The sequence below is a fragment of the Rutilus rutilus genome (assembly GCF_951802725.1).
Source record: "Rutilus rutilus genome assembly, chromosome: 16".
Lineage (NCBI taxonomy): Eukaryota > Metazoa > Chordata > Actinopteri > Cypriniformes > Leuciscidae > Rutilus > Rutilus rutilus.
Window position 1 is genome coordinate 8,390,124 of NC_140224.1, and position 24,489 is coordinate 8,414,612.

Below are 24,489 nucleotides of genomic sequence, written 5' to 3' on the forward strand. Positions count from 1 at the left end.
GTGTATTATAAGCCAGTAGATCCTAATGAGTGGAAAGGTCCAGGTGTGGTCATAAGCTAAGATAGTGTGGTTGTATTTGTTAGGCATGGTGGAAGCTATGTTCGAGCGCATCAGTCCAGACTAAGAAAGGTGGATGACCCACAAACAAAACTGGAGGAGACAAAGAGAACAAATGAAAACAGATGAAAATCCCCAAATAACACCAGCAGCAGATCTCAGTGATACTGAAAGTGAAAATGAGGAAATGACACCAGAAAACGATGAACCTCTTAATGATGAAGATGTCAGTGAACCTTCTGCATCAGTGCTACCTGGAAGGAATAGTCTTGATCAATCCCACACGCCACAAACCTGCTCATCCACGAACTGTGAAGGTCTAAGACTAAAAAAAGATCAAATAGTTCAATACACAGATAATCAAAGTGGACAAATCCATACTGGAAAAATCCTCGGCCGAGCAGGAAAGGCAATCGGCAAACACAAAAACTGATACAATTTGCAGTACAGTGAGTCTGAGGAAATTGCTGGCACAACTGCATCAGTCAATCTAGAACAAATGGACAATGTTCAGGTGATTCCATCCTAACATGCTAAGTTGAGCACTGACTACAGTGAATATGATATATTGATAGTACATGATGATCTCTTCATGCCTGCAAAAAATACTCAGCACATGGAAGAGAAATAACATATTTGAAGAAGTGAAAGATGAAGGCCAGAAGTGTATCTCCATGAGGTGTCACACTTAAAGGGGTCATGTAATGCCATTTTTGTACAAGCTAATATGATTCTTTAGGGTCTAAATTAAAAGTTTGTAATATACTTTAAAAATTCTCATTAGTATTGTAAGAAAACACTCATTTTACGTGGTCAAAAACAGCTCTGTTTTCAGCACGCCGTTTAAGTGCATGTGTCTTTAAATAATGATCATTTGCTCACCCCGCCCCTCTGTTCTGTATGTACACCCTTTGTAACACAATAACACAATAACCATAACGCGTTGTTCATCATAAACGTGGGATTATGAATTATATTGAAAACGTCATACATAGAAAACATGCCGTAATGTACCCTGAGTGTAAACAGCCGCATTCATCGTGAAGTGTGCAGCAAGCGATTTGCAAAGATTAATATAAATATTAATATAGAGGTTAATAAAACGTTACACTCACTTCTTCTGGAGGTGCAGCAGGAACACGAATAGTTGGTACCGATCCTTTTTTCAGAAGCAGCTTCTTAGAAAAACTAGCTTTATACTGACCCTCGTTTGTAAAGCAGTCTGGTGTGTGAAATGATTCGCGCAAACATGAAAGTATTGACGTTGATCGTGGGGAATATTCACTTCGAAAAACAAACTCAGCCACTGCGTCTTCAGCGGTTCGGATTTAGGAACATCAAAATGACTGCTGTGTTCCTTATTCCCAATCGCTTAGACGCCATTCTGCTCATAGACAGTGCTCCAGCGTATCAACAATGACCGCGCCGGTCCGCGCAGACTATGATTGACAGCTCGCTCACGAGTGAGGGCGGATCTGTGTTGAAACGCTGCTGTCAATCAACAATCGTGGGAGGGCCGTCAAATAACAGTTAGGAGCCATAAATAAGAGTAGCAATACTAATTGACTTGTCAACTTAACTACTCACTCCAAAAGTATGTAACATTATGTGACATCACAAAATCGAACGGCTTGATTTGAGAGAGGGGAAAACATATAAGAAAAAACCCTGGATGGATTTTTATCATTTTATGATGGTTGTGTACAGGCACTGCCAACACATATTTCAGTACAATCAACTTGTAAAAGTGCATGTACCATTATATGACCCCTTTAAAAAAACAACTGCTGGAGTTGTACGTAAGGCTAGACTAGAGGCTTTGAAGAAATGAACACTCAAGACCTTCCCAAAGACTCACCTACATGTGCCTCGGAGTCTCTAAAAATGATCATGGCAGTCATATGTCAAAATAAATGGCAGCTTAACTCCATGGACATTAAAGCAGCTTTTTTACAAGCTGAAGAGTTAACCAGAGATATTTACATTCGCCCACCACAAGAAGTGCAGAACAAAGTTACCATATGGAAGTAGGGCTGTGACGGTATGAGATTTTTTCTTACCGCGGTGAAGAAGCAACAAATATCGCGGTTTGGCGGTTAACCGACACATTGACACATTGCAGACGCGATCAAGACCGCATGTAGCTTGTAAATGACAATGGAAATGAATGATCATAAAGCAGTATTCTTTATTAAAAAAATAAACAAATTAACATTTATATTAAATTGTAAATATTAATAATTAACTATTAATTAGGTAGTCTTAAGGCCGGCGACACACTGGCTGTGTGGTGTGATTGTGGCGTTTCTGTTGCGTGTCAGTTGCGTCTCTTTTTCTATGTCTTTGCACACCAGAAACAGCGCTGCTGCTGCTAGGTGACATATACGCCTCTTGGTGATATATTCGACATGGGGAGAGAGTTGTGGAAGGCCTAGGCTACTTAATGTTAAACATAAATATATAGCAGCAAAGACAGCGTCGGCACTCGGCAGTAGGCTATTGACGGCAAAATAGGCTACAGAATATTTCGTTCTGTATTGACAGGTGCAATATTTGAAAATCGATAATTTTTTTTAAATTACATTTATATCTACATTTATGTCAAAACCTTAACTTTCAAACATCTAAATGTAATTTATTAATATGTATTCATGTCAAAATGACATACAAACATCTTTTCCTATTATATTTTGCCAGGAAACGCTTCCAACAGGCTTGCGTGTCGCGTGAAAAATAGGCGTTGGTTCTATTTCTGGCATGCACGCGTTTTCAGCGCGTTTTCAGTGCCGCAACTGAGAAGCGCGTCTCACGCTCTCAAGCTCTAACCTGTTAACATGGGAGCCGAAATAAAAACGGACACGCCACGCAGCCAGTGTGTCGCCGACCTAAGGTAGGTGTGCTGCACTTAAGTCCTGCAAACGCCACAGGACGGTTCATTTTTCTAAGATGTGGTCTAGTTATTGGTTAGTGGTATTTCCTCACGAGACGGATACTTTTGTGCGCCTTGTCCAAATTCACCGGCTTCCCCTTAATTGACCCTTCGCAGGGAGCTTGATTGACAGGTGATCTGACCAATCATAATCCGCCATCCGCCATTTTGTCCGACAAAGCAGTCAGGAGAGTTAGTAGATTAACATGGGAGAATTTGAACTTGAAAAACGGAATGTACTGACGCCTTTCCGCGGTTAAAACAACATTCCTACTTATGTTCATTCATGTTTATTTGATGCTATAAATTAACTAGAAGGAAGAGATGATCGGTTCACGAGCAGCTTTAACTGATGCTCTACAGCGATCTGTCAGACACATTTAAGAGCCACAAAACGGTATGTATCGTTTAAAATTCTTTTGAAAAATGACCAAATTTGAAAGGTGAGACTTTGTTTAATATGTCTAATATCAAAAGTAACCGAAAAGTAACCTGGTCTGTCCTGTCTGTCAGCGTGTTGTCAGTCTCCTCTCTGCTCCGCGATGTATTTTTCACTGCGTGAGAACATGGTGTTGCGTGAGAGCAGCGTAGCTTGTCGGGCATAGCGACAGTAACTAAGGGGGGCGGGTCTTTGCGAAGGGTCAATTGTCACCTGCCTCAAAGGCGACACAGTATTTGGCTTAGACACTAGATTCGTGGCTATTTTTTTAATCATTCGGCTAGCGCCGTCAACTGTTATTTCCTATACCAGATAAGAGAGATCGCTACTTGCAATTAAAATCTAACTCCAACTGATTACGTTATGCTTGTCTTTTATTCCTGTGTTTGTTTGTATTTAATTGAACATTATCTGTAAACATCACAAAACCTAGCAGTTAATTAATAATAATCAGACACACACACAAAACAAAATCCCCCATAGGCTATGTTTAACGGACTGTCCCTCGACTCCCTCCCTTGCACAGGAAGCGTTTTTTTTTCTCCAGAAACCCTTGAACATGGGACTCGCAGAATACAGTAAATTATAAGCAAAATATTAATGTGTTTATAGTTCATATCACACACCATATGCACTCCTGTAACTTTCAGCAAAAAAAAACAAAAAAAAAAAACCGTGCGGTGATGACCTCACACCGCGGTAGGCATCTCATCAACGTGATATTGCGGTGATGCGGTTATCGTCACACCCCTATATGGAAGTTGAAAAAAATGTTTATGGCCTATATTCTCCATAAATATCATTCCTCAATTGAAAGCTGCCTTTCAAGTCGGACGGGATGAACATGACAGTTTCAGCTACATTGGAATAGAAGTACATTCTATTGAAATACAAGTACAGGATGAAATACAAGTACAACAAGGAACGTACATAAAAAATCTGCAACCCATCCCAGTGGACCCCACCAGAACAACACAATGTGAAGCGTCATTGACAAACGTTGAGATGGACATGCTAAAATCAAAGATTGGACAAATATTGTGGGATGCCAGACAAAGCCGACCTGACATAATATATGAGACAACCATGTTGGCATCTAACACAAAGCATGCTACTGTTCAGACCCTGCATTGTGCAAATAAACTAATCAGAAAACTGAAATCAGAAGAGGTCATCTTGAGGTTCCAGTACTTGGGGGGGAAACAGTTCTGTTAAATTGGTGGTGTACAGTGATGCCTCAATGGGAAATCTTCCGGACAGTGGCACACAGGGTGGACATTTCATCATGCTTATGGGGGAAAATGGAAAATTTTCACCTATATCTTGGCAGTCAAAATGGATCAGGAGAAGATGTACGGAGTACCTTAGCAGGAGAGACTTTGGCACTTGCCGATGGAGTTGACTGCAGTTTTCCTCGCTACACTATACTCTGAGATTACCACTGGTGGCTGCTCATGCATCAATGTGCCTATTGTGTGTGTAATAGACAATCATTCCCTTCTCGATGCTCTCAAATCTACAAAATCTGTAACCGAAAAGAGACTGTGTCTAGAAATCAGCAGTATGAAGGAGCTTATACACTCTGGAACTATTCAGCAGATCTTGTGGTCAGCCCAGGGCTCCAGACTGCGACCAATTGGTCGTATTTTGCGACCACAACGTTTGCGAGCAGCGAATCCAAACAAAATGAAAGCAGAAAGAAAATGCGCTACTCATTTATGCTTCACTGACCATTTATTAGTTAGGAAGAATAGAATAGGAACACATTTTTTGTTCATCCTTCAAAGATTGTCCTAAAACTAAAAAAAAATTAAGATGTAGGAAAACTCCTTATTTAAACACTTATTTAAAAATAATAATAAATAAAGAAATACCATTATAAACAGTAGGATGCTTATTGGCTATTTTCACTCCCTAATAATCACATTTTTTTCCACTCGTTTTGCTTTTTAATCAATATTAAGACATTATGAATGATAATAAATAAAGTTAATTTCATCTACACCCTAAATTAAGCTTAGTGCTTTATTGTCAGCCCCAGTGCTACCAGATATTTTTTGCAGAACTCAGTGGCTCCGGTGCTGCTGCCCTCAAATGTTAGTCTGGAGCCCTGTGACCTTTAAAATAAAACTGCACATTGTAATATCTGTACATTTAAGTCTATTTATTTTTAAATAATTTGTCAGTATTAGTTATTTTGGGGGAAATTTGAATAATTGCATTGTAAGCTGATTTAAGGTGTGCCCCTAAATTTTCTGCTTGCGCTCCTAAAATTTTCAGTCAGGGGCTACAGCGCTCCTAGTAACAAAAGTTAGTCTGAAGCCCTGGGTCAGCCACTAAAGAGCAGCTAGCTAACTGCTTGACAAAAAAGGGCGCATCTGCACTTGGCCTTGTGAAAGCTCTCAGCACAGGTGTTTGCTATCTTAAGCACTGAACGGATTTGACAATGATTTGCTTATGTTTTGTCAATGTCTTGTCATTTAAACTGAAGCACTTAAGTTAACCAGTTATCATGTTATAATAATAACAAATGCTTATGTTCTAAAACTTTAACAGTATTTTTTTTTTTTTTGAAAAAAAGGGAGATTAAGTTATGTTTCTTTTACTGCGCATGTGCGAAGAGCACCCTTTATGGGTTAGCGCGTTTTTCTTTTTTGGTTATTCGGTCTGGCGTCCTATGAGAGGAAGAGCGGCTATGTTGAACGTGATGGAACAATAAAGAGTTTATTGTCAGTTAACAGTTGTAGTTATTGAGTCAACACCTCTGACTACCAAATCATTTCACAAAAAATTATAAAAACTGAAAGATTTTTTTAATTGAAAAACATGCAGTAAAAAACACTTTCAATAGTTTCACTTTGTAATGTCACTGAATCATGTAACAGTAAGAGAATGATAGATCAGAACGTAACATTTAAATATTTAGTGATGCTTTGGATGAACAATGTATAAAACAATTTATATGTAATATATATAAAAGTTTTTCTTCTCACCAGAACACACACACACACACACACACACACACACACACACACAGCAGCGGAGTGGCGTGTTCACAATAGCAGCTTGTGATTCGGTCCTCTGAAGAGGTGCTTTTTTATGGCGAGCAACTTCTATGTTGGGCTTGTTCCAAAGGTGACAAGTCAACGGTCTGAACAACGATTCGGTGTGATTGCCGTTCGATGCCGCTTTATAAATGCAGAGCGCTAACCGCTATTCACTCTGCAATGGCTGGTTTTCTTTTTTCTGCTGATCTTTTTTCTGCCGCAGTATCTGTGCACCCCCACACTTTGAGAACCAATGATTTAGTTGATCCTGATAAGCGCTCATTGTCACAGCTGTGAACACAACTTTTTTCTTTTTTTGGCGTCACAACGACTTTGTTTTCAGGCGGATGCGCGATACACGTCTCCTTCAAATCCTGTAGAATTCAACCAATCAAATGACGACTTTGAATCTCGTGTTTACTTTCAAAGTGTTTCCCATTTTGTGTGCCTTTGCCTCAGACGTCACACCCATTAGACGTCTAATGCATGATACTAGCCTAAATATGACAAGATCTGCATTTCTTTGTGTCTGTAGGCAGCAGCATCATAAGCACTCGTTGCTCAGAGTCCTTCAACACCAAAACGGCACTGATGAGTCTGTTTGGCCTCCCGCTGTGGTACTTCTCTCAGTCACCACGTGTAGTCATACAGGTCTGAAACCTTTGAGAACTCTCATTTCATGTGTATTAATTTGTAAAGTCAAGCTTTGATTTCCAATGGTCTCTTTCTCTTCTGTCTTTATCACTGTTTCTCTTCATCCATTTGTCCCTACAGCCAGACGTGCATCCTGGGAACTGCTGGGCATTTAAAGGTTCATATGGTTATCTGGTGATCGGCTTGTCCATGAAGATTGTGCCTACAGCCTTTTCTCTGGATCATACGGCCAAATCCCTGTCGCCCACCGGCAACATTAGCAGTGCCCCACGAGACTTCAATGTATATGTAAGGACACATAATATAATAGTTCAAATAATATCAGGGTTTCTACATCTCTCCAATGAATATATTAATTAGGGGTGTAACGATTCATCAACTACATCGATCTGTGCTCGGCAAGTTGGCCTTCCGGACGACATATATCGATCTAATATCGTTTTAAAAGGCAATGAATCGATTGTATCGATACTAGGAAATAACGCATTGGATTTAAGCACGTCAGACTCTATATGGATGTTTTTTCTTAGCACTTTTAATGATAAAGGCGTTAAACGTTACTCGATTCAGTCTGCCTATTTGTGACGTCGTCGCCATGCGTGACGCGCCAGCAGCAGCGCGACAACAGTCAAGCAGCGCAAAGTCTCTCACCTCAGAAAAACGGACTTTCCTGTCCTCTCAGCCGCTATACTGCAGTAGCGCGCACTCTTCAATTGCACGCACAAATGCGCGGGCGCGCGCTGTATCACTTCACTAAAGTGCAAAAGACATACGAGAATGCAATGTCGTAAATTAGTAAGTTAAGTTCTTCTAAGTATTGTTTATCACCATGGTAGCCTAATTGTTGTTGTTTCCATAACAAAATGCCACTTAGTGGTTATTTTGTATATTTTTATATGACTGTGGTGGCTCATACCAAGACTTTATTAACAAAAACTAGTTTGGGACTGCTATAGCTTAACCTCGCAGTGCCTACTGTTTATCAGTATTTGTCATATTCTTAATTTTATTTTATTTTTTATGTTAAGTAAAGGGGGACAGAACTTGTGTGTCAACAATTTTTGTGTAAACAAATGTATTATAATAGGCCTATATAATTCCTAAAAAGGTGGGTCGCGGCTTGATGACCATGGGGAAATGTGGGTCCCATGGCCAAACTATTCAAAACATCATTCAATGTTGTGATAATCGTAATTAATCACAATTACAATATCAAGGGAATAATCGACAATTATAATTTTTGTCATAATCGTTCAGTCCTACTTTATTCAAATAAAATGTGAATGCATTTGACATTAATTGTTGTTTACTTGTTTGTTTATATCCATAATTAATTGATACCTGATTACCTTACAAGAATTTTTGGCTAAAAAGTCACTGAATCGATTTCAAGTCACTGAATCGTTTCGGATCGTATCGTTCTAAATGAACCAATATCGTCCTTGAATCGTATCGACAACCACGAATCGCGATACAAATCGAATCGTTGTTAAAACAAATCGTTACACCCCTAATATTAATGAATAAGATTTTTTTTTTTTTTTTTGCAATTTCTAGCAAATAATATATTGTAGAGTGAAACTAGAATATACACTATCAGTCATTTGTTTGGAATAATTGATTTTTGTTTTTGAAAGTATCTTTTGTTCAGCAAGGCTGCATTTATTTGATTGAATTGACCAGTAGTGTATATCCACTGTAGAAATGTTATTAATATCCATAATTTCCCAAACCTAGAAGTCAACCTTTTTATTTTATTTTATAAAGTTTCCTGGTTTTCAATTGTCTACAGTGCTGGGTAGATTACAAATTGAAGTCCATTACTGAATACAAATTACATTACCTAAAATGTGTCATGTAATAGATTACATCACTAACTACAATTTTTTTAGTGTAATCAGACTATTTTTGATTACTTTTGACCTGACTTGTTTATAACACTGATTTGAATATAATGTGTTTTTTCACTAACTAAAAAAATTATATTTTATGCTGTGCTCTCAATTTACCATGAATTTATAGTCGTCTAGCCTGACTAGTGGCTGATCTAGATTAAACTATATAAAAATTAGGAAGAATCAATGATTACGTTAAGTAATGAATAAAAAAAAAAAAGTAACTATTCTTACATAATTACAAGTATTTAAATTTTGGAATCTGATTACGTAATCCAGGTGACATATAATCAGTTACTACCCAGCACTGACTAACTTTCTACATATTAGACAAAGGATGACTTATCTTGGTCAAAGTCTCTGTTCTGTTAAAGGGTCTTGATGACGAGCAGCAGGAAGAGGGGCAGTTGCTCGGACAGTTTGTCTATGAAGAAGATGGAGATGCTCTTCAGACCTTCTTGGTCTCTGTAAGTATTGTGATTTTGTTATTTCAGTCATTTATCAGCCTGTCACTGCATAAATATTAAATCAAGGCGTAACTGATTGGCTGATGGACTGTCATGGAGAAGGATGCTTTAAAGGATTCGTTTACCCAGAAATGAAAATATCCCACAATTTACTCGCCCTCAGCCATCCTAGGTGTATATGACTTTCTTCATTCAGCCAAACGCAATCGGAGTTATATTAAAAAATATCCTGGCTCTTCCCAGCTTTGTAATGGCATTGAATGGCGCCAGAGTTTTTGAAGTTCCAAAAAGCGCATCCATCCATCATAAGATTTATCCATGCACATTTTCATTTTTTTATTCACACACCCTTGTATTCTTTAATCTTTAGTTTAGCCACCTCTGGTGTTGAGACGGTGCTAAACTTGTAATTCTGTATCTGTCTAACTGGGGTCATCCTGAATACACTTGTGTGTACCGTTTCCGGGTGCATGGGAAGCTTGTTGATGAATGACTTGCAAGCACTTGGAACATTATGAACTCCTGACAATTTGTCACTCATGCACTGGAAAAAAGAGGAATAGTCACTCTTAAGAAACAAATAATGTGCCATAGAGCTACAGTTAATATACGATTGCATGCTGGTACATGTACTGTTAGGCCTCAAGGTCAGACTCAGCACTTGCACTCGTCTCATTCTGATGCATCACACTGTTTCCAATTTTGTCAGTCCATCAGGGTTATGCTTTTTTCATTATTATTATTTATTATTATTATTATTATTATTATTATCTGATAGAATTCACCACAAAATTCTACAAACAAAACAGTGAAGAATGTATTTTAGACTTGATAAGTTCTTCAATTTTGTGCTTTTTATTTTCATTAGTTTTTTGCCAGCTGATATGTGCCCTATTTAAAAATGGCTAGAGAAATATAACTATTTATTTTTTTGCATTTATTATTGTGGATAAGGTGGTGCAGTATTTTTTGACAGAGGAAAAATAGAGAACAGCCTACTTAGTGCTGATAAAGTAAGTCTTTCTGCTTTGTGGCAAACTTCACTGCCGTCTGATCAACAAAATTAATAATTAGTTATGATAAATTATATCTAGCATCTGTATTATTTTTAACCAATCTTTAGTTTAAAAAGGTCGAGTGCTCTAAACAGTAGACATGCATTAAGAGTTATGCACTAGACTGAGACTTTCTAATATGATGTTCCACGTCAAAAATGAAACCTTAAAATCGTCCTTCAACTCGCTTCATCCTCCACTAAATTTATTCCCAAAATGCTGGCAAAAAAATAGTTTATTAATGTAATTTGTATAGTTAACCCTATAAAGTCTATTGCATCATATTTGATATCAGAATATCTGAAGTCCTCTGAATCGTCAGCATGATCAACTGCTGAAAAACCTGTTGAATACAATCTGCTAAATGCCTTCTGTTGTCTTTTTTTATAAGCAAGTAAAAGGCCTTTTAGAATAATTGTAAAGATGTCCATCTTTATGTTGTGGCTACTTGATTACTTGAATTTTTTTTCTTTTTTTCTAATTAGTTCAAATTGATTCACTTCATATTACACGTGTTTTATGTTTTCATAGTCAGGAGGAGTCATGGATCTTTCAACTTTTAGTTTGCAAACTTGTTTATTTACACAGGTTAAAGGTGAGGAGGGACGATGATCTGCATTAGGAGTTGTAGTTGATGTTGTGCTTGTTGATCCTCAAGTGCTTGAGTCTCGGATCGTTCGTGTAGCGCTCAAGCAGCAACTCGTTTTCTCTTCGCTCCTTCTCTTTGATTTTCTTCTTCTCCTCCTGTTTCTTGGCCTTCTCCTCTGCCCAGGTGAACAGAAAAAGTGGCACTTTCCTTTTGGACGTTTTCTGGACGTTCACCTTGTGCTGGGTCTCAGTCTTGGGGCCGTCAGGAGAGGCTACACAGAAGAGCCTCCTCATCTGCTCATCGATCCGAGACGCCTCATCCGAATGGCCTTGCATGGCCTTAGAGTCTCCCATTTCCCTGGGGTCACCATCCTCTTCCTCAAATCCCTGGATTTCCTCCACTTCGCTCGCCCACGCTTCCTCCTGCACCTCGCTGTCCTTCTCCAACCAAGCAAACGTCTTTCTTGGTCTCATTTCAGCCTCCGGAGTTTGGGAGCGTTCATTCTTGAGTAAGTCACTGATGGTCTTCCCTCTGTACTCCACATACTCATCCTCCTCATCCTCCTCATCCTCGATGTCAACCAGCATGACTTGGGGAAGTGGCTCAAACGGGGAAGTGAACGGCTGAGGTTTCCGGGTGGGAGGACGTCGCAGAGCAACAACTTCATCAGGTGCAGGAGTGGGGCTCGGAGGAAGTCCTTTGGGAGGACGCACTTGGGATGAAGAGCACCGGATGGAAAACAGTTCATCAGGTGCTGGAGTGGGACGTGGAGGAATCGCAAATGGATGCATCTGTGGTTTCGCAGGACGCATTTGGGATGAAGAGCGTCGGATGGAAAACAGTGCATCAGGTGCTGGAGTGGGACGTGGAGGAAGTCCTTTGGGAGGACGCACTTGGGATGAAGAGCACCGGATGGAAAACAGTGCATCAGGTGCTGGAGTGGGACGTGGAGGAACCGCCAATGGATGCATCTGGGATGAAGAGCGTCGGAAAGAAACAACTTCATCTGGACACGGAGCCGCCGACGGTTTGGGAGGATCCACTTGAAGCGGAGAAGATGGCAGGGATAACACATCCTCAGGTGCTGGAACTGGTTCAGGATGCACGGCTGGTTTTGTCACTGGCGGCAGGGGTTTGAGGCAAGTGCCTGGCAGAGCGAGGTGTCCGGAGACACTTGGAAGCTTTGAGAGTTCTCCCTCTATTGGCTTTAAGGAAGATCTGACTGTAGAATGCAGAGGTTTCACAAGAAGTGGTGTTGGCCCTGTGACCTTCTGTTTCCTCCGTTTTCTCACCTTCCTTTTCTTTTCTCCTGCTTCTCTGTATCCAGCCGCTAATTCTTGCGCTGCATACTGCTGTGCTCTCTGAGGTTTCTCCCTTCTGTGCAAAAAGTGAGCAAAACACCCAAACAATTGACTAAAAATACTGCTAAACAGCGCCATTATGGACACCGAATGCTAAAAGAATTCAATATCTGCAGAAAGTCTCAAGTCTTTCAATCGATTTACTCCTAACACACCAACAGTAGACCAGAGTCAGAGTTGTCGTTTAGAGTTGCTATGACGCATTCTCAATATGATGTCACCACAGTTATAACTGCTGCATCTGGAGCTGCTCAGATAGTTCAAACACAAACATTCACACTACTGGCATCAAATGAAATACTGACTGTTTCCCAAACACCCCTTCCCCTCACTGAATATTAAACTGAGATAGTGGAAATAAATGTTCCCTGGTTTTAGTTTCATATTTAAAAAGAAGCCTATTATTTCATTTTTTATTTTTTTCAATCATTTAATATTTCTACATTAAAACTGTTATATTTAAAACATTAATCTCCTAACAAAATGTATGCACAGTGTTGGGTACATTTGTCTAAAAAAATAATTTAATTACTACTAATTACATCTTCAACAGTGTAATTTAGCCTACTACTACTAATTACTCTCTCTCTCTAAAGTATCCTATTCCATTAATTGTTACTAATTATTTTCTAAATCCCATATCAACCTCGACCAGTTGAACAATACAACATGAATCTGCTCTTTTAATTCTTTCAAATAAATAATATAAAATTGCATAAATTATTTTTGAACTAACCAAAGTATTTAAAGGGAGAAGGTTACATAATATTTTAACATGATGTAATTTTTTTATGTAAAATCTATTGTATTTTTGCCTATATATGTCTATACAGCATTTCATGGAATTGAATCAGGCATTTATTTAATTACAGTTAGGCCTACTTCTGATCATGCAAGGCATGAAAGTTTTGATAATATTTATAATCGATCTAGGACTGTTCCTGGTTAGATGCATGTGAGACGTAGATCCGCTCCAGTCCATCAAGAGGCAGCAGAGAGTGTGTTTATTGTTCGGGACGGGTCGGGATATGTGTGTGAAATATGTCAGATATGACATTTGTAGTGTCTCTGAAGTATATGCTATTAACTTTCATTCAGGTTTGATAATTATTCTGCCAATGTGATGGTCGATGGAAAGCCGGTGAACTTGGGACTGTGGGATACAGCAGGACAGGAGGATTACGACAGACTTCGACCGCTTTCCTACCCTCAGACGGTACTGTCATAATAATAGAGCTAAAACAGATGCATCACAATATTTTTCATAAATAATTAGATGTTTATTTGAGGTTTTATCAGAGGACCCATTATTTAGATAATTGTGTTACAGCAAAAAGCCATAGGATAACATTTTTGAGAATTTTGACTCTTTGCCTTAAAAGGCTAGTTCACCCAAAAATGAAAATTCTGTCGTTAGTTACTCACCCTCATGTCGTTTCAAACCTGTAAGCCTTTCGTTCATCTTCAGAACACAATTGAAGATCTTTTTGAAGAAAACTGAGAGCTTTCTGTCCCTCCATTGGTAGTCTACGCAACAAACACTTTGACACTTCAAAAAGTTCAGAGATCGTAAAACTAATCCATATGAATTGAGCAGTTTAGTCCAAATGTTCTGAAGAGACTCGATCGCTTTATATTAGGGCTGCATCTAACGATTATTTTTGTTGTCGATTAATCTATCGATTATTTCTTCGATTAGTCGACTAATCTAATGATTATTTTTGTGATTAGCTGATTTATCCATTGGCAAACTTTCCAATAAATAATAAGTACAACAATATATCAGCTGTATTTTGAAGAGGGTAGTGCATCTGTATATTATTTTAACATGAAATCTATGAATGATGAAAAAAAAGAAAGTATTTCAGAAAGGGTAATTGTCATTTTTATTTGTGAAATATGCGAACAGGAAGCATTTTAAACTTTATTTTTAACTAATGGTACTATTTCATAAAATGTAAGATACAGTTACAGACCTATTTAGGAAATGTGTTTACTATAGTCTGTTATTAATTACCGTAGTGGGAGTATGATTTACTCAATTAACTTGTCCGAAAATGCACTTGTTTATCTGCAAAAAGGTTAAAGCCCATGTTGCAGGTTAGAGTACCCAGTGAGCCAATGTATAGAAAAATAATGTAGGAACTAGATTTAAATATAAACATATACTTATAAAACGCTATTTAGGCTTCTGGAGTCGTTTTTGTGAGAAATTTTTACTTCCGCATTTGAAAATCGCTTAAACCGCCGAACCTATTCATGTTCTATTTTTTTTTTTTTTAAGCGATTTTCAAATGCGGAAGTAAAAATTTCTCACAAAAACGACTCCAGAAGCCTAAATAGCGTTTTATAAGTATATGTTTATATTTAAATCTAGTTCCTACATTATTTTTCTATACATTGGCTCACTGGGTACTCTAACCTGCAACATGGGCTTTAACCTTTTTGCAGATAAACAAGTGCATATATATATATAATTCATTTATAATTGATATATATGATGATATCATATAATTATGAGCCTGATATGAAGCCAAGTGAGCAGGACAGGCCAGGGTTAGACAGAACAACGGTGAGTTGTGGTGTGAGGAGAACAGGGCGAGAGAACAGTGTTAGCTTATAGATGTAACTTATTCACGTTAGCTGACGATATGTATAACACTATGCTCAGATCACAATACTGTACAGATTATTATCATCATGTATCAGGCAATAGCAAAGCTAGTATTTAGACCCTTACCTGCATGTGTTGTGTGTGTCAGCCATTAGGAGACAGTTTCCAGAGGAAGAGGGACTTTATAAAGGCTTTGAATTGACCCATTTGGTGACGATGAATAAAAAAATGATCACAATCACAACTGTCTTACTGTATAAAAACTTTATATGTAGAAACAGCCAACACAAACATTAAAGTCGGTTTGTACAGATTGAAAATGAATTATAGAACATAATATATTATATTTATAATAATAATAATAATAATAATAATAGTGTCGGCTGCAGACTAATAACAAACACATAAATACATTACATTACAAGTTTATGTAGGATATGTTAATGAATAAATTAAGACAAGGCACATTTTGTAAAACAGATGTACAATAAGTGATCTCTGACGGATCCGTGAGCGTCATGTTTCCCGCTGGCGGCCGAACCACATGCTGACGGCGGACCGTCACCGGGCGACCCGATGAAGGAGCTGGGACAGTGTGCATATCGATTATAATCATTCGGTCTATAGTGAACGCTACACACTACCGCGTTTTTCAAAGCAGAAGCAGAAGTGAAGTCCCGTCTCTTACCCGGCACAAAACGGAAGATTGCACCGTCCTTTTTCTTATTCGGAAACCTGTGGACTCGATGTCCTGACAGGCCATAATTCACAATCATTTACCACGACGATGATTAATTGAAATACAATAAGCACAGAAAACACACTGAATCATGACCGCTCCAACTGAATACCAACCTATCTCTGCACTGAGCGCGAACGCAGAGCCAAACGACTACCTCATGTGACGTCATATGACGCGATGGTGAAAAAAAGCGCTTTTTCAACACGGTCAAGGAAACGGTCACTTTTTCTATTAAATTTGTGCCCTTATGTCTTGCAAAACAATTTTTAATCCTGCATTTACTTTTAATATGGTATTTTCATACAAGGTTATATTAATAAAAAAAAAATTAAAAAACCTGCACCATGGCCTTTAACATACACTAGATTAGAGCCTCGGCTACTGTTAATGTAAAAGGTTAACGTTAGTTGTTTTATTTTTAAAGTCTACATTAGAGACCTGCGCGGGAACGGATTTCTCCCTTAATAATTCTTAAAAAGCTGACATCTCAGTTCATCGCGTGATCTCACAAATCTCTGTTATTATAAATGAAACTGGCTGCACAATGAATCTTTCATAATATCTACAATTTGTTTGCTATAATCATATGATTTGCCAGTATGCAGAATTCAGCACTGAACAAAGTCCATTTTGAGCGGTGAGGAGGGGATTCTATCTTAAATGCATCTGATTGGCGTTCAAGAAATCAACACACATGTCTGTGATTGGCTACATTGTTCAACGCTGCAAACATGTTATAAATAGATAGAGACTCTGGCCTGTAAATCGTTTCTATTTTGTTTTAGTTGTTCTTGTTGCTTTTGTGCAACAGATGAATGACAATTTATTCGTTTTTAGATGTTCAATTTATAGATAATTCTATTTTGCAGGAGTCCCGCGAATCGTTTTATTCTCCCGCAACCAGCACACACACGAGTGCATTACCGTCCGCGCCCGCACTCGGCCATCAGATCTATGTTCCCGCGCCGCACTCTGTTGCGTTGGGTCCCGCGGGAGTGCAGGTCTCTAGTCCACATGTGCATACACAACTTTTAAAAACTGGCAAATCCACTGAAAGCTTGATCGTGGTCTGTCATTTTCACCATGAGCGGGAGCAGAAGCCGCCAGATATTTAAACGTAAATAATTAATGTGACGCGTCGACGCATTTCATGCGTGTCGACGTATTTTCATAGTCGACGTAATCGATGACGTCGACGCGTCGTTGCAGCCCTACTTTATATGCTTTTATTTATTCACATATAAACATTGATGAACAAACAGCTCACCCGAAACTGCTTGACAAACCTCATTGGTTCTTTCTGAAGCTCAAACGTTGTGCGTAACACGAGAATGAATCTAATTGGTTCTCACACGTCAAGCGAACATGCTTGAGCTTCCGTTTACCACAACTGATGTGTGAGTTGATGAATGTTTATGTGAATAAAAGCCTAAATTCAACCAGTTCATCATATGAATTGAGCGGTTTAGTCTGAATTTTCTGTAGAGACACGATCACTTTATATGGATTAGTTTTATGATCTCTTTATGAACTTTGGATGGTGAAATGTTTAAAAATAGCCCTGGGCCTGTATTCATAAAATCTTAATGCAAAGAGTAGCTCCTAGTGACAAAATTCTTAGAAATGTGGGCGTTTACTCTTAAAATGAAATAAAAAAACCGTAGTAAAGAAAAAAGTAATTCAGAAAGCATCTTAACCCTTAAAAACAGGTCTTAAGGTCAAAATTGTTAGGAGAACAGACGAGGACTTTTAAGAGGCTTAAGAGTTTCTGTAGCACAGAAAATGGCAGGAAGACGAAGAGGGAGAAGAAATGTGTTGCAGACAATGGATGACAGTGAGTTAATAAGACGCTATAGATTAGATCGTGCAGGGATCATGTTTGTGACAGATCTCATTAGAGACACGCTAACATCTCAGACACAGCGCAGAAATGCCATAGCGCCAGAAATGAAAGTAATCAATACATTAAGATATTTGGCAACTGGGAAAATGCAACAATGCAGCAGTGATGATTTGGGTCTGTCACAACATTCTGTAAGCAGAGTGATCACACAAACAATTACAGCACTTTCAGAACCAGCCGCAGTTCATTTCCTTTCCACTGGGCTTTCCTGGTGCGCACAATCAGGGGGAATGAACCGTTAATAATTTATTATTAACCGCTATAAGCTCCCACGTCTGCTTCTTGCCCCGTGCTGTGACACCCGGCCCGAATTTTCCTTTTAAGGATGGTCTTGTTCATCCACTAACTGGGCTAACAGTAAACACTGTTCCTCTGTCCAGTTGGGCTTTCTCATCCTTGTTTTTTATTCCATGTTTACTACATTAAAACCAACATTCAAACCACCACTTAAATAGACAGCAATCAGTGTAATTGGAAAGAGTGGAACAATTGTTTCATTCTAAGCCAATCAAATGCCTTGTAGGAAATTAACAGCATGGTAAAAAGAAAAAAAGAAAAGAAAAAGGAGATAGATATAATGTGTTTGAGAGAGTAGACCCTATACTTAAAAATCGCTTTTTTTTCTTTTTTTTTTTCTTCTTGGACAACCAACCAATCACAGTCTTCAAAAGATTGTGTCACACATAGCAACGGGGTCAGCCCCGCCTCCTCACTAAGATGAAAGTTTTTGTCTTTTCCTTTCTCAGAGTTGCTCTCAGATCGGTCCCGAATCGCTCTTAAGCTAAGACTCCTACGTAGAAGTTTTTAAGCTAAATTAGGAGTATTCTGAGAGGATTCTTAGAATCTTTAAAGGTCCCATTGCATGGATTATTTTATTATTTTAGAATGTTTCCTGGGGTGCCCTTATAATGTTAGTATGTTTTTTTTTTTAGATCAAAATTTATTATAATTTAGAAATAAAAAGCATATTTCCTAGCCTGATTTTAGCCTCTGATTTGAACGCTCTGTTTGAAAGGGCGTGTCTGCTGTGAGACTTCAGTGTAAACGCCCACTGCTGTGATTGGCTGACATGCTTGCATATGAAATATCTAGCATATTGTGGAACTCTCGAAAACTTTTACTATTACAGCTATCGGGATTAACGAATCGTGAAAAGTTTAAGTATTTAGATATTCCCATCACATAAAAGGTTGCAGTGATGAGCATTGAGCAGATGACAGCCTGTTGATTGCGTGAATGAAGATCTTATCATTGCAACGCAGTTTCTGCACTCGCACTAATGATTTCACCAATGCAAACATGAGGTAAGTACAGTAAGAGCTTCGTTGTGCAGTGTAACAGCGTCATTGATTTCATCACGAGTTTTGGCAAGTGTCCAGATAAACTCGCGCTGTGTGATTGACAGCTTGGGCGATTAGAAAGGGATTGTTCTTTGATCGCTTTCTGTATTAATCACAGTTTAAGTAAGATTATTTTCATCCTAAGAGAAACGACGTGGAGTTGATCGTTTAGTCACTGGCTTGATTTACTGATGCATAAACAGTATTGAACGACTTTGAGAGAAAGATTATCTGTCTGAACTTGAACAATTACACATCAGAAATTCACATAACCCACTGGTTCTTCAGAGGCTCGGATGAAGGAACTAAAAAAATACCTTTGTGGTCATTTGTACATCCAAACACTGAGCAACTGCCATGCTTTGCTCGTTTGCAAGCCATGATGTCTCTCGTGGAAAAACCAATATCGCGCTCGGCTCGCGCAGCTCATTTTCTCATGGGCGGGCCAAATTCTCTTTGCGGGCAAAGAAGAGAAAGGGGAGGTAACCTTTCCCCTTATGACAACATAAGGGGAATATTCTAGATCCGGTCGTCTGAGCTTTCATTTTCTCAAAAATACCCAGGGCTTGGTTTACACCCATCAAAACGTCTAGCCACTGGGGGACCATAGGCAGGCTAGGGAAACTCAGATTAAGGTTAAAAAACCTCATAAAGTGAAATTTTCATGCAATGGGACCTTTAAGAATACGGGTTTACAGATTTACAGTTTATTAATGCAACAGTCTAATCAATGCTGTGTTTTACAGATAGTCATATAATTCTAAAAGAAAATAGTTGAACATTAGACGGAATAAAAAGAGGGTTTTGTCTGATTTGTTTTTCATTTCTTATAGAATGTGTTCTTGATCTGTTTCTCTCTTGTGAGTCCAGCCTCGTTTGAGAACGTCCGTGCGAAGGTAAGCAAGCCCTCGGCTATTTTGTTGTTTAAGTCAATGTAGTCCATAACAGATCAGTGTGAAATTCATTCAAGAACATTGTGCAAGTTTACTGCAACAATGGTGCATACTTTTGAAAATCCAGTGTTTAGTTCAGTGGTTTTCAAACTTATTTTGGTCGCGCCCCCCTTTAAACCTTTTTTTTTTTTTTTTTTTTTTTTTTTTTTTGTGTCCCCCGGGGCAGTCCACTGTACAATGAATTACAGTAGTCTAACCGTGATGTAATAAATGAGTGGATCACAATTTCCAAGTTAGACAGAGTAAGGAGAGATTTTATTTTAGCAATTTGTCTCAGCTGGTAAAAACTACTTTTTACAACAGCACTGATCTGCTTATTGAAAAGTAAAGATGAGTCCAAAATAACTCCAAGGTTCCTCACATGGTCTTTAACGTTAGATGCTAACGGGCCTAGTTCGACGGCTAGGCCAGGTAAGCGGGATAAGGAAGAGCCAAGAACCAAGACTTCCGTTTTGCTCTCATTTAATTGTAAAAAGTTATTAGCCAGCCAATGTTTGATATCCTTAAAACAATTCAAGGCATTGTCAGAGTTGCAATTTTTGTCTATACTCACAGGGAAATAGAATTGAGAATCATCGGCGTAGCAGTGATATGATACACTATATTTCTGGAAGATCGAACTCAGGGGAAGCATGTACAATGAGAATAACAAAGGTCCCAAGATTGACCCCTGAGGAACACCACATACTAGCGGAGACGAGGCAGAAGAAAATTGGGCCAAGTTCACAGAAAAAGTCCTTTCTTTTAAATAGGAAGAAAACCACTGCAGGGTTTTCCCCTGGATGCCCACCATATATTCTAGACGTTTTAACAGAATATCATGGTCAATTGTATCAAACGCCGCGCTGAGATCTAACAAAACTAGGACAACAGGTGATCCTGAATCAATAGAGAGTAAGATATCGTTTGTGACCTTCAGTAGTGCAGATTCAGTACTATGCAAACATCTGAAACCAGACTGAAAAGTATCCAAAATATTAAATGTATTTAAATAGGAGTTGAGCTGGGAATAAACAGCTCTCTCCAAGATTTTAGACATGAGAGGCAGTTTGGAAATAGGTCTGTAGTTATCATGTATTGCCGGATCCAGATAAGGTTTTTTCAACAGGGGATGTATAATTGCATGTTTGAAACTGCTAGGAACAACACCACTTACTAGAGAGCTGTTAACTATCGCGGTTACATTGACACTGAGAGTCATAAACACCTCTTTGAAAAGACGTGGGCTAAGGGAATCCAGCTTATAACTTGAACACTTCAGCTTGGATACTATATCCGCTATTTGCTCTGATGTAACTGGTTCAAAGTTTGTCAGAGAGCTGGATACTGGACTAGTTTGTGTTTGATCAATCTGAGCAGGTACGATTTCTCGTTTAATTAACTTAATTTTGTGAATAAAGGAGTGTGAAAATAATTCACAATTCTCTGGTGTGGCATCTAGAGCAGTATTTTCCTTTGGATTTAAGACTGAATTTATTGTCTTGAACAAAACAGTAGAACAATTGTCACTATATAAATGGTATAAGACAAGCAAGACAACACACACACACACACACACACACACACAACACACACTTACAAGAGACACTGGCCCAAGCACTCTCTGACCCTACACTCTCTCACCACTGGCTTCATGCTGAGGGCATCACTCTCTGTCCTCTACATATTTCTTTAATACATTTTTTTTTGAACAAATGTTTGAAATGAATTATATTTGGACAGGTTTTTAAATCATCCGCCAAATCATTCCAAAGCTTCACTCCCCGCACTGAGATACACATTGATTTTAGAGTGGTTCTAAATTTGGGCAGATATTTATTTATTTTTCCTCTTAGTGTGTAACTATGATGAGCATCTCTATCACGAAATAAGTTTTGAACATTAGGAGGCAAAGAGTTTTGAGATGCCCTGAACATAATTTGAGCAGTTTTAAAGTTGATCACATCCTGCAGTTTAAGTTCTTCCAGCTCTACAAACAATGGATTGGAATGATGTCTGTAGTGAACACCAGAGACAATCCTAATGGCCTTTTTCTGCAGAGTGATCAAGGGCTGTAAGTGAGTTTTGTAACAGTTCCCCCAAATTTCAACACAATAATATAAAGATGACATAATGACATGTTGCACGTGATGGAACAATAAAGAGTTTATTGTCAGTTAACAGTTGTAGTTATTGAGTCAACATTGGTAGCAGAGGATTATGGAAGCTTATGGGTAGCAAATTTCAATTTGAAATCAATGTAATATGCAAAATGACTATGCATTTCTGTATTTAAATAAAACATTTCCAATACATGCAACGTGCAACGTTTGGTGCAAAATGAAAATTCAATTATAAAATGTACATTTGCCATTTCATATACTAGTTTTAATATGTAAATTTAATACATTTTTAACGCTTTATAAGTTGCAAAATTAAAATGTATTACAGAAATGATTAGATATGTTTAACACGTTCAAGCAAAAACTGTAGCAAAATTGTAATTTAAATGTATTTTTTTCTTAATTGCATTTACACTCACAGTTAAGACACTTGTGATTGCATTTCCATTAAGTGTCCCGCAATGAATGTAGCAAAATTCAATGTGCAATTTGAAAATGCATTCTGAGCCGATCACGTGCCCGTCCCGCCCTGTCAATCACTGCGTGAAGGCGGGGCTCGGCAACAGGTAAACATACGCTATGATGCGTATTTTGAGGTGTTGGAAAGAAACAGGGCGGCGGCAGAGCTGATACGAGCATTAAATTCACTAGCAGATGAAGTGGAGCGTGAACAGAGAAATGGTAGTGTTTCCGAAGATTATTACGCACCTGCAGGTGATAGAACCAGTACGATGTTGGACCGTCTGGGAGAATGTTCTGCCTTATTAAGCGTCGACACCCGTGTCAACATTCTACTGCGCTGCTGTTGTCTGATGCTGGACTGTGTTGATGGTTTCGTTTTGTATAAAATATTATCATTGTCTGATACATGCTTATCTTTATTTATCTATATCAAAACAAGCCTTGGCAGTTACTTTGTCACTAACGGCAGAGCAAGGGACAGGGCTGTGGAAATTTCCGCTGAGGATTTGAATGATGACACTGGAATGCAAACACTCATAGTGAAATTGGATTTTTTGGTTTTTAAAAGAAAAAAAAGATCGGCAGTACGAGGCGTACACAGAGTTTGACCGGATCACCAGAGAGAGCTGTGTTTCTATGGTGGAATACATCGTCGAGTTTGAGCATCGATACAACAGGCTACGCAAGTTCAAAATGGAGCTTCCTGACGCCGTACTAGCCTATAAGCTACTCGATACTGCCGGACTTACTGTTAAAGATAAACAGTTAGCACTTACAGCTTGCTCTAGCGTTTCTTTCACTGATATGAAATCAGCCTTAAAAAGAAATTTGGGCGATAACGTTGCTTCACCACGAGAGGGCGGCAGTGCACTGCAAAACACAGATAGTGACACTGCCTATTACACGAGATACTCAGGAAAATGGGGACACAAGTCAAACACTACATAACAACCCCAAACCATAGCTCAAGGCACAACCCCCCTTGATAAATATGGAAGATCATCGAAATGTGCAATTTGCCAAAGCACGTATCACTGGGCAAAGGACTCTCCAAATAAAAAGGAACATGTAAGACTGACAAAAGATGAAGGACTAAAAGATGACGTTGAAGAATGTAACATCACTTTGTTTTCAAATGAATCTTTGTCTAACACAGACATTTTCATGGTGGAGGCTTTAGGATCAGCTGTGATTGACACAGCCTGTACAAGAACTGTGTGTGGAGAAAAATGGCTTGAGGATTACACAAGTGGGCTGCCACAGAGTGAGTTACTGAAAATAGATAACAAACAAAGTGCAAGACCTTTCAGATTTGGTGATGGCAAGGTTGTTTATTCCACAAGGAAAGTTACTATTCCAGCAAGGATAGGACATACCAGATGCAAAATAGAGACAGAAGTTGTTCCTGCAGAAATACCAGTGCTTTTAAGCAAGACTTCATTGAAAAGAGCAAGTGCAGTTCTGGACATTGCACATGACAAAGCAACGATGTTTAAACAACCTGTTAAACTTGAACTAACATCTTCAGGACATTACTGTGTGAATTTGAGAGAAGGCGTTCATCCAGATGAAAAGGAGACAAGTGAGAACAAGACACAAAATGAAAATAAAATTCTTGCTGAGACAAAACATGACAACAAAAGAAAAAGAGACAGTCCTATTGAAACTACGCAGACAATTTAGACGTGCTTCAGCTGATAGACTGCTAAAATTACTGGCCTGCTCAGATAATCATGATGATGAAAGCAACACAATTCTCAAGAACATTGTTAAAAACTGTGATACATGTAGCAGACACAGTCCATGGAGCAATGGCCTTGTTTAAAGGCACAATCTGACCCTAACTGAAATTTTGATGAAACTGAAGAGGGACAACAACT

At 38.6% G+C, this 24,489-nt stretch overlaps 1 protein-coding gene across 1 annotated transcript in view; it reads left to right on the forward strand.

Annotated features, from left to right (window-relative positions):
* The window catches only part of LOC311306072 (SUN domain-containing protein 1-like), a 30,940-nt gene extending 17,118 nt beyond the window's left edge, over window positions 1-13,822 (forward strand). Inside the window, exons 4-7 of the mRNA XM_084434254.1 lie at window positions 7,008-7,123; window positions 7,247-7,414; window positions 9,396-9,488; window positions 13,592-13,822. Of these exons, the coding sequence (XP_084290380.1) occupies window positions 7,064-7,123; window positions 7,247-7,414; window positions 9,396-9,488; window positions 13,592-13,597 (327 nt within the window). The 5' untranslated portion in view covers window positions 7,008-7,063 and the 3' untranslated portion in view covers window positions 13,598-13,822. The remainder of the gene's footprint in view (window positions 1-7,007; window positions 7,124-7,246; window positions 7,415-9,395; window positions 9,489-13,591) is intronic.
* The last annotated feature ends 10,667 nt before the right edge of the window (window positions 13,823-24,489 follow it).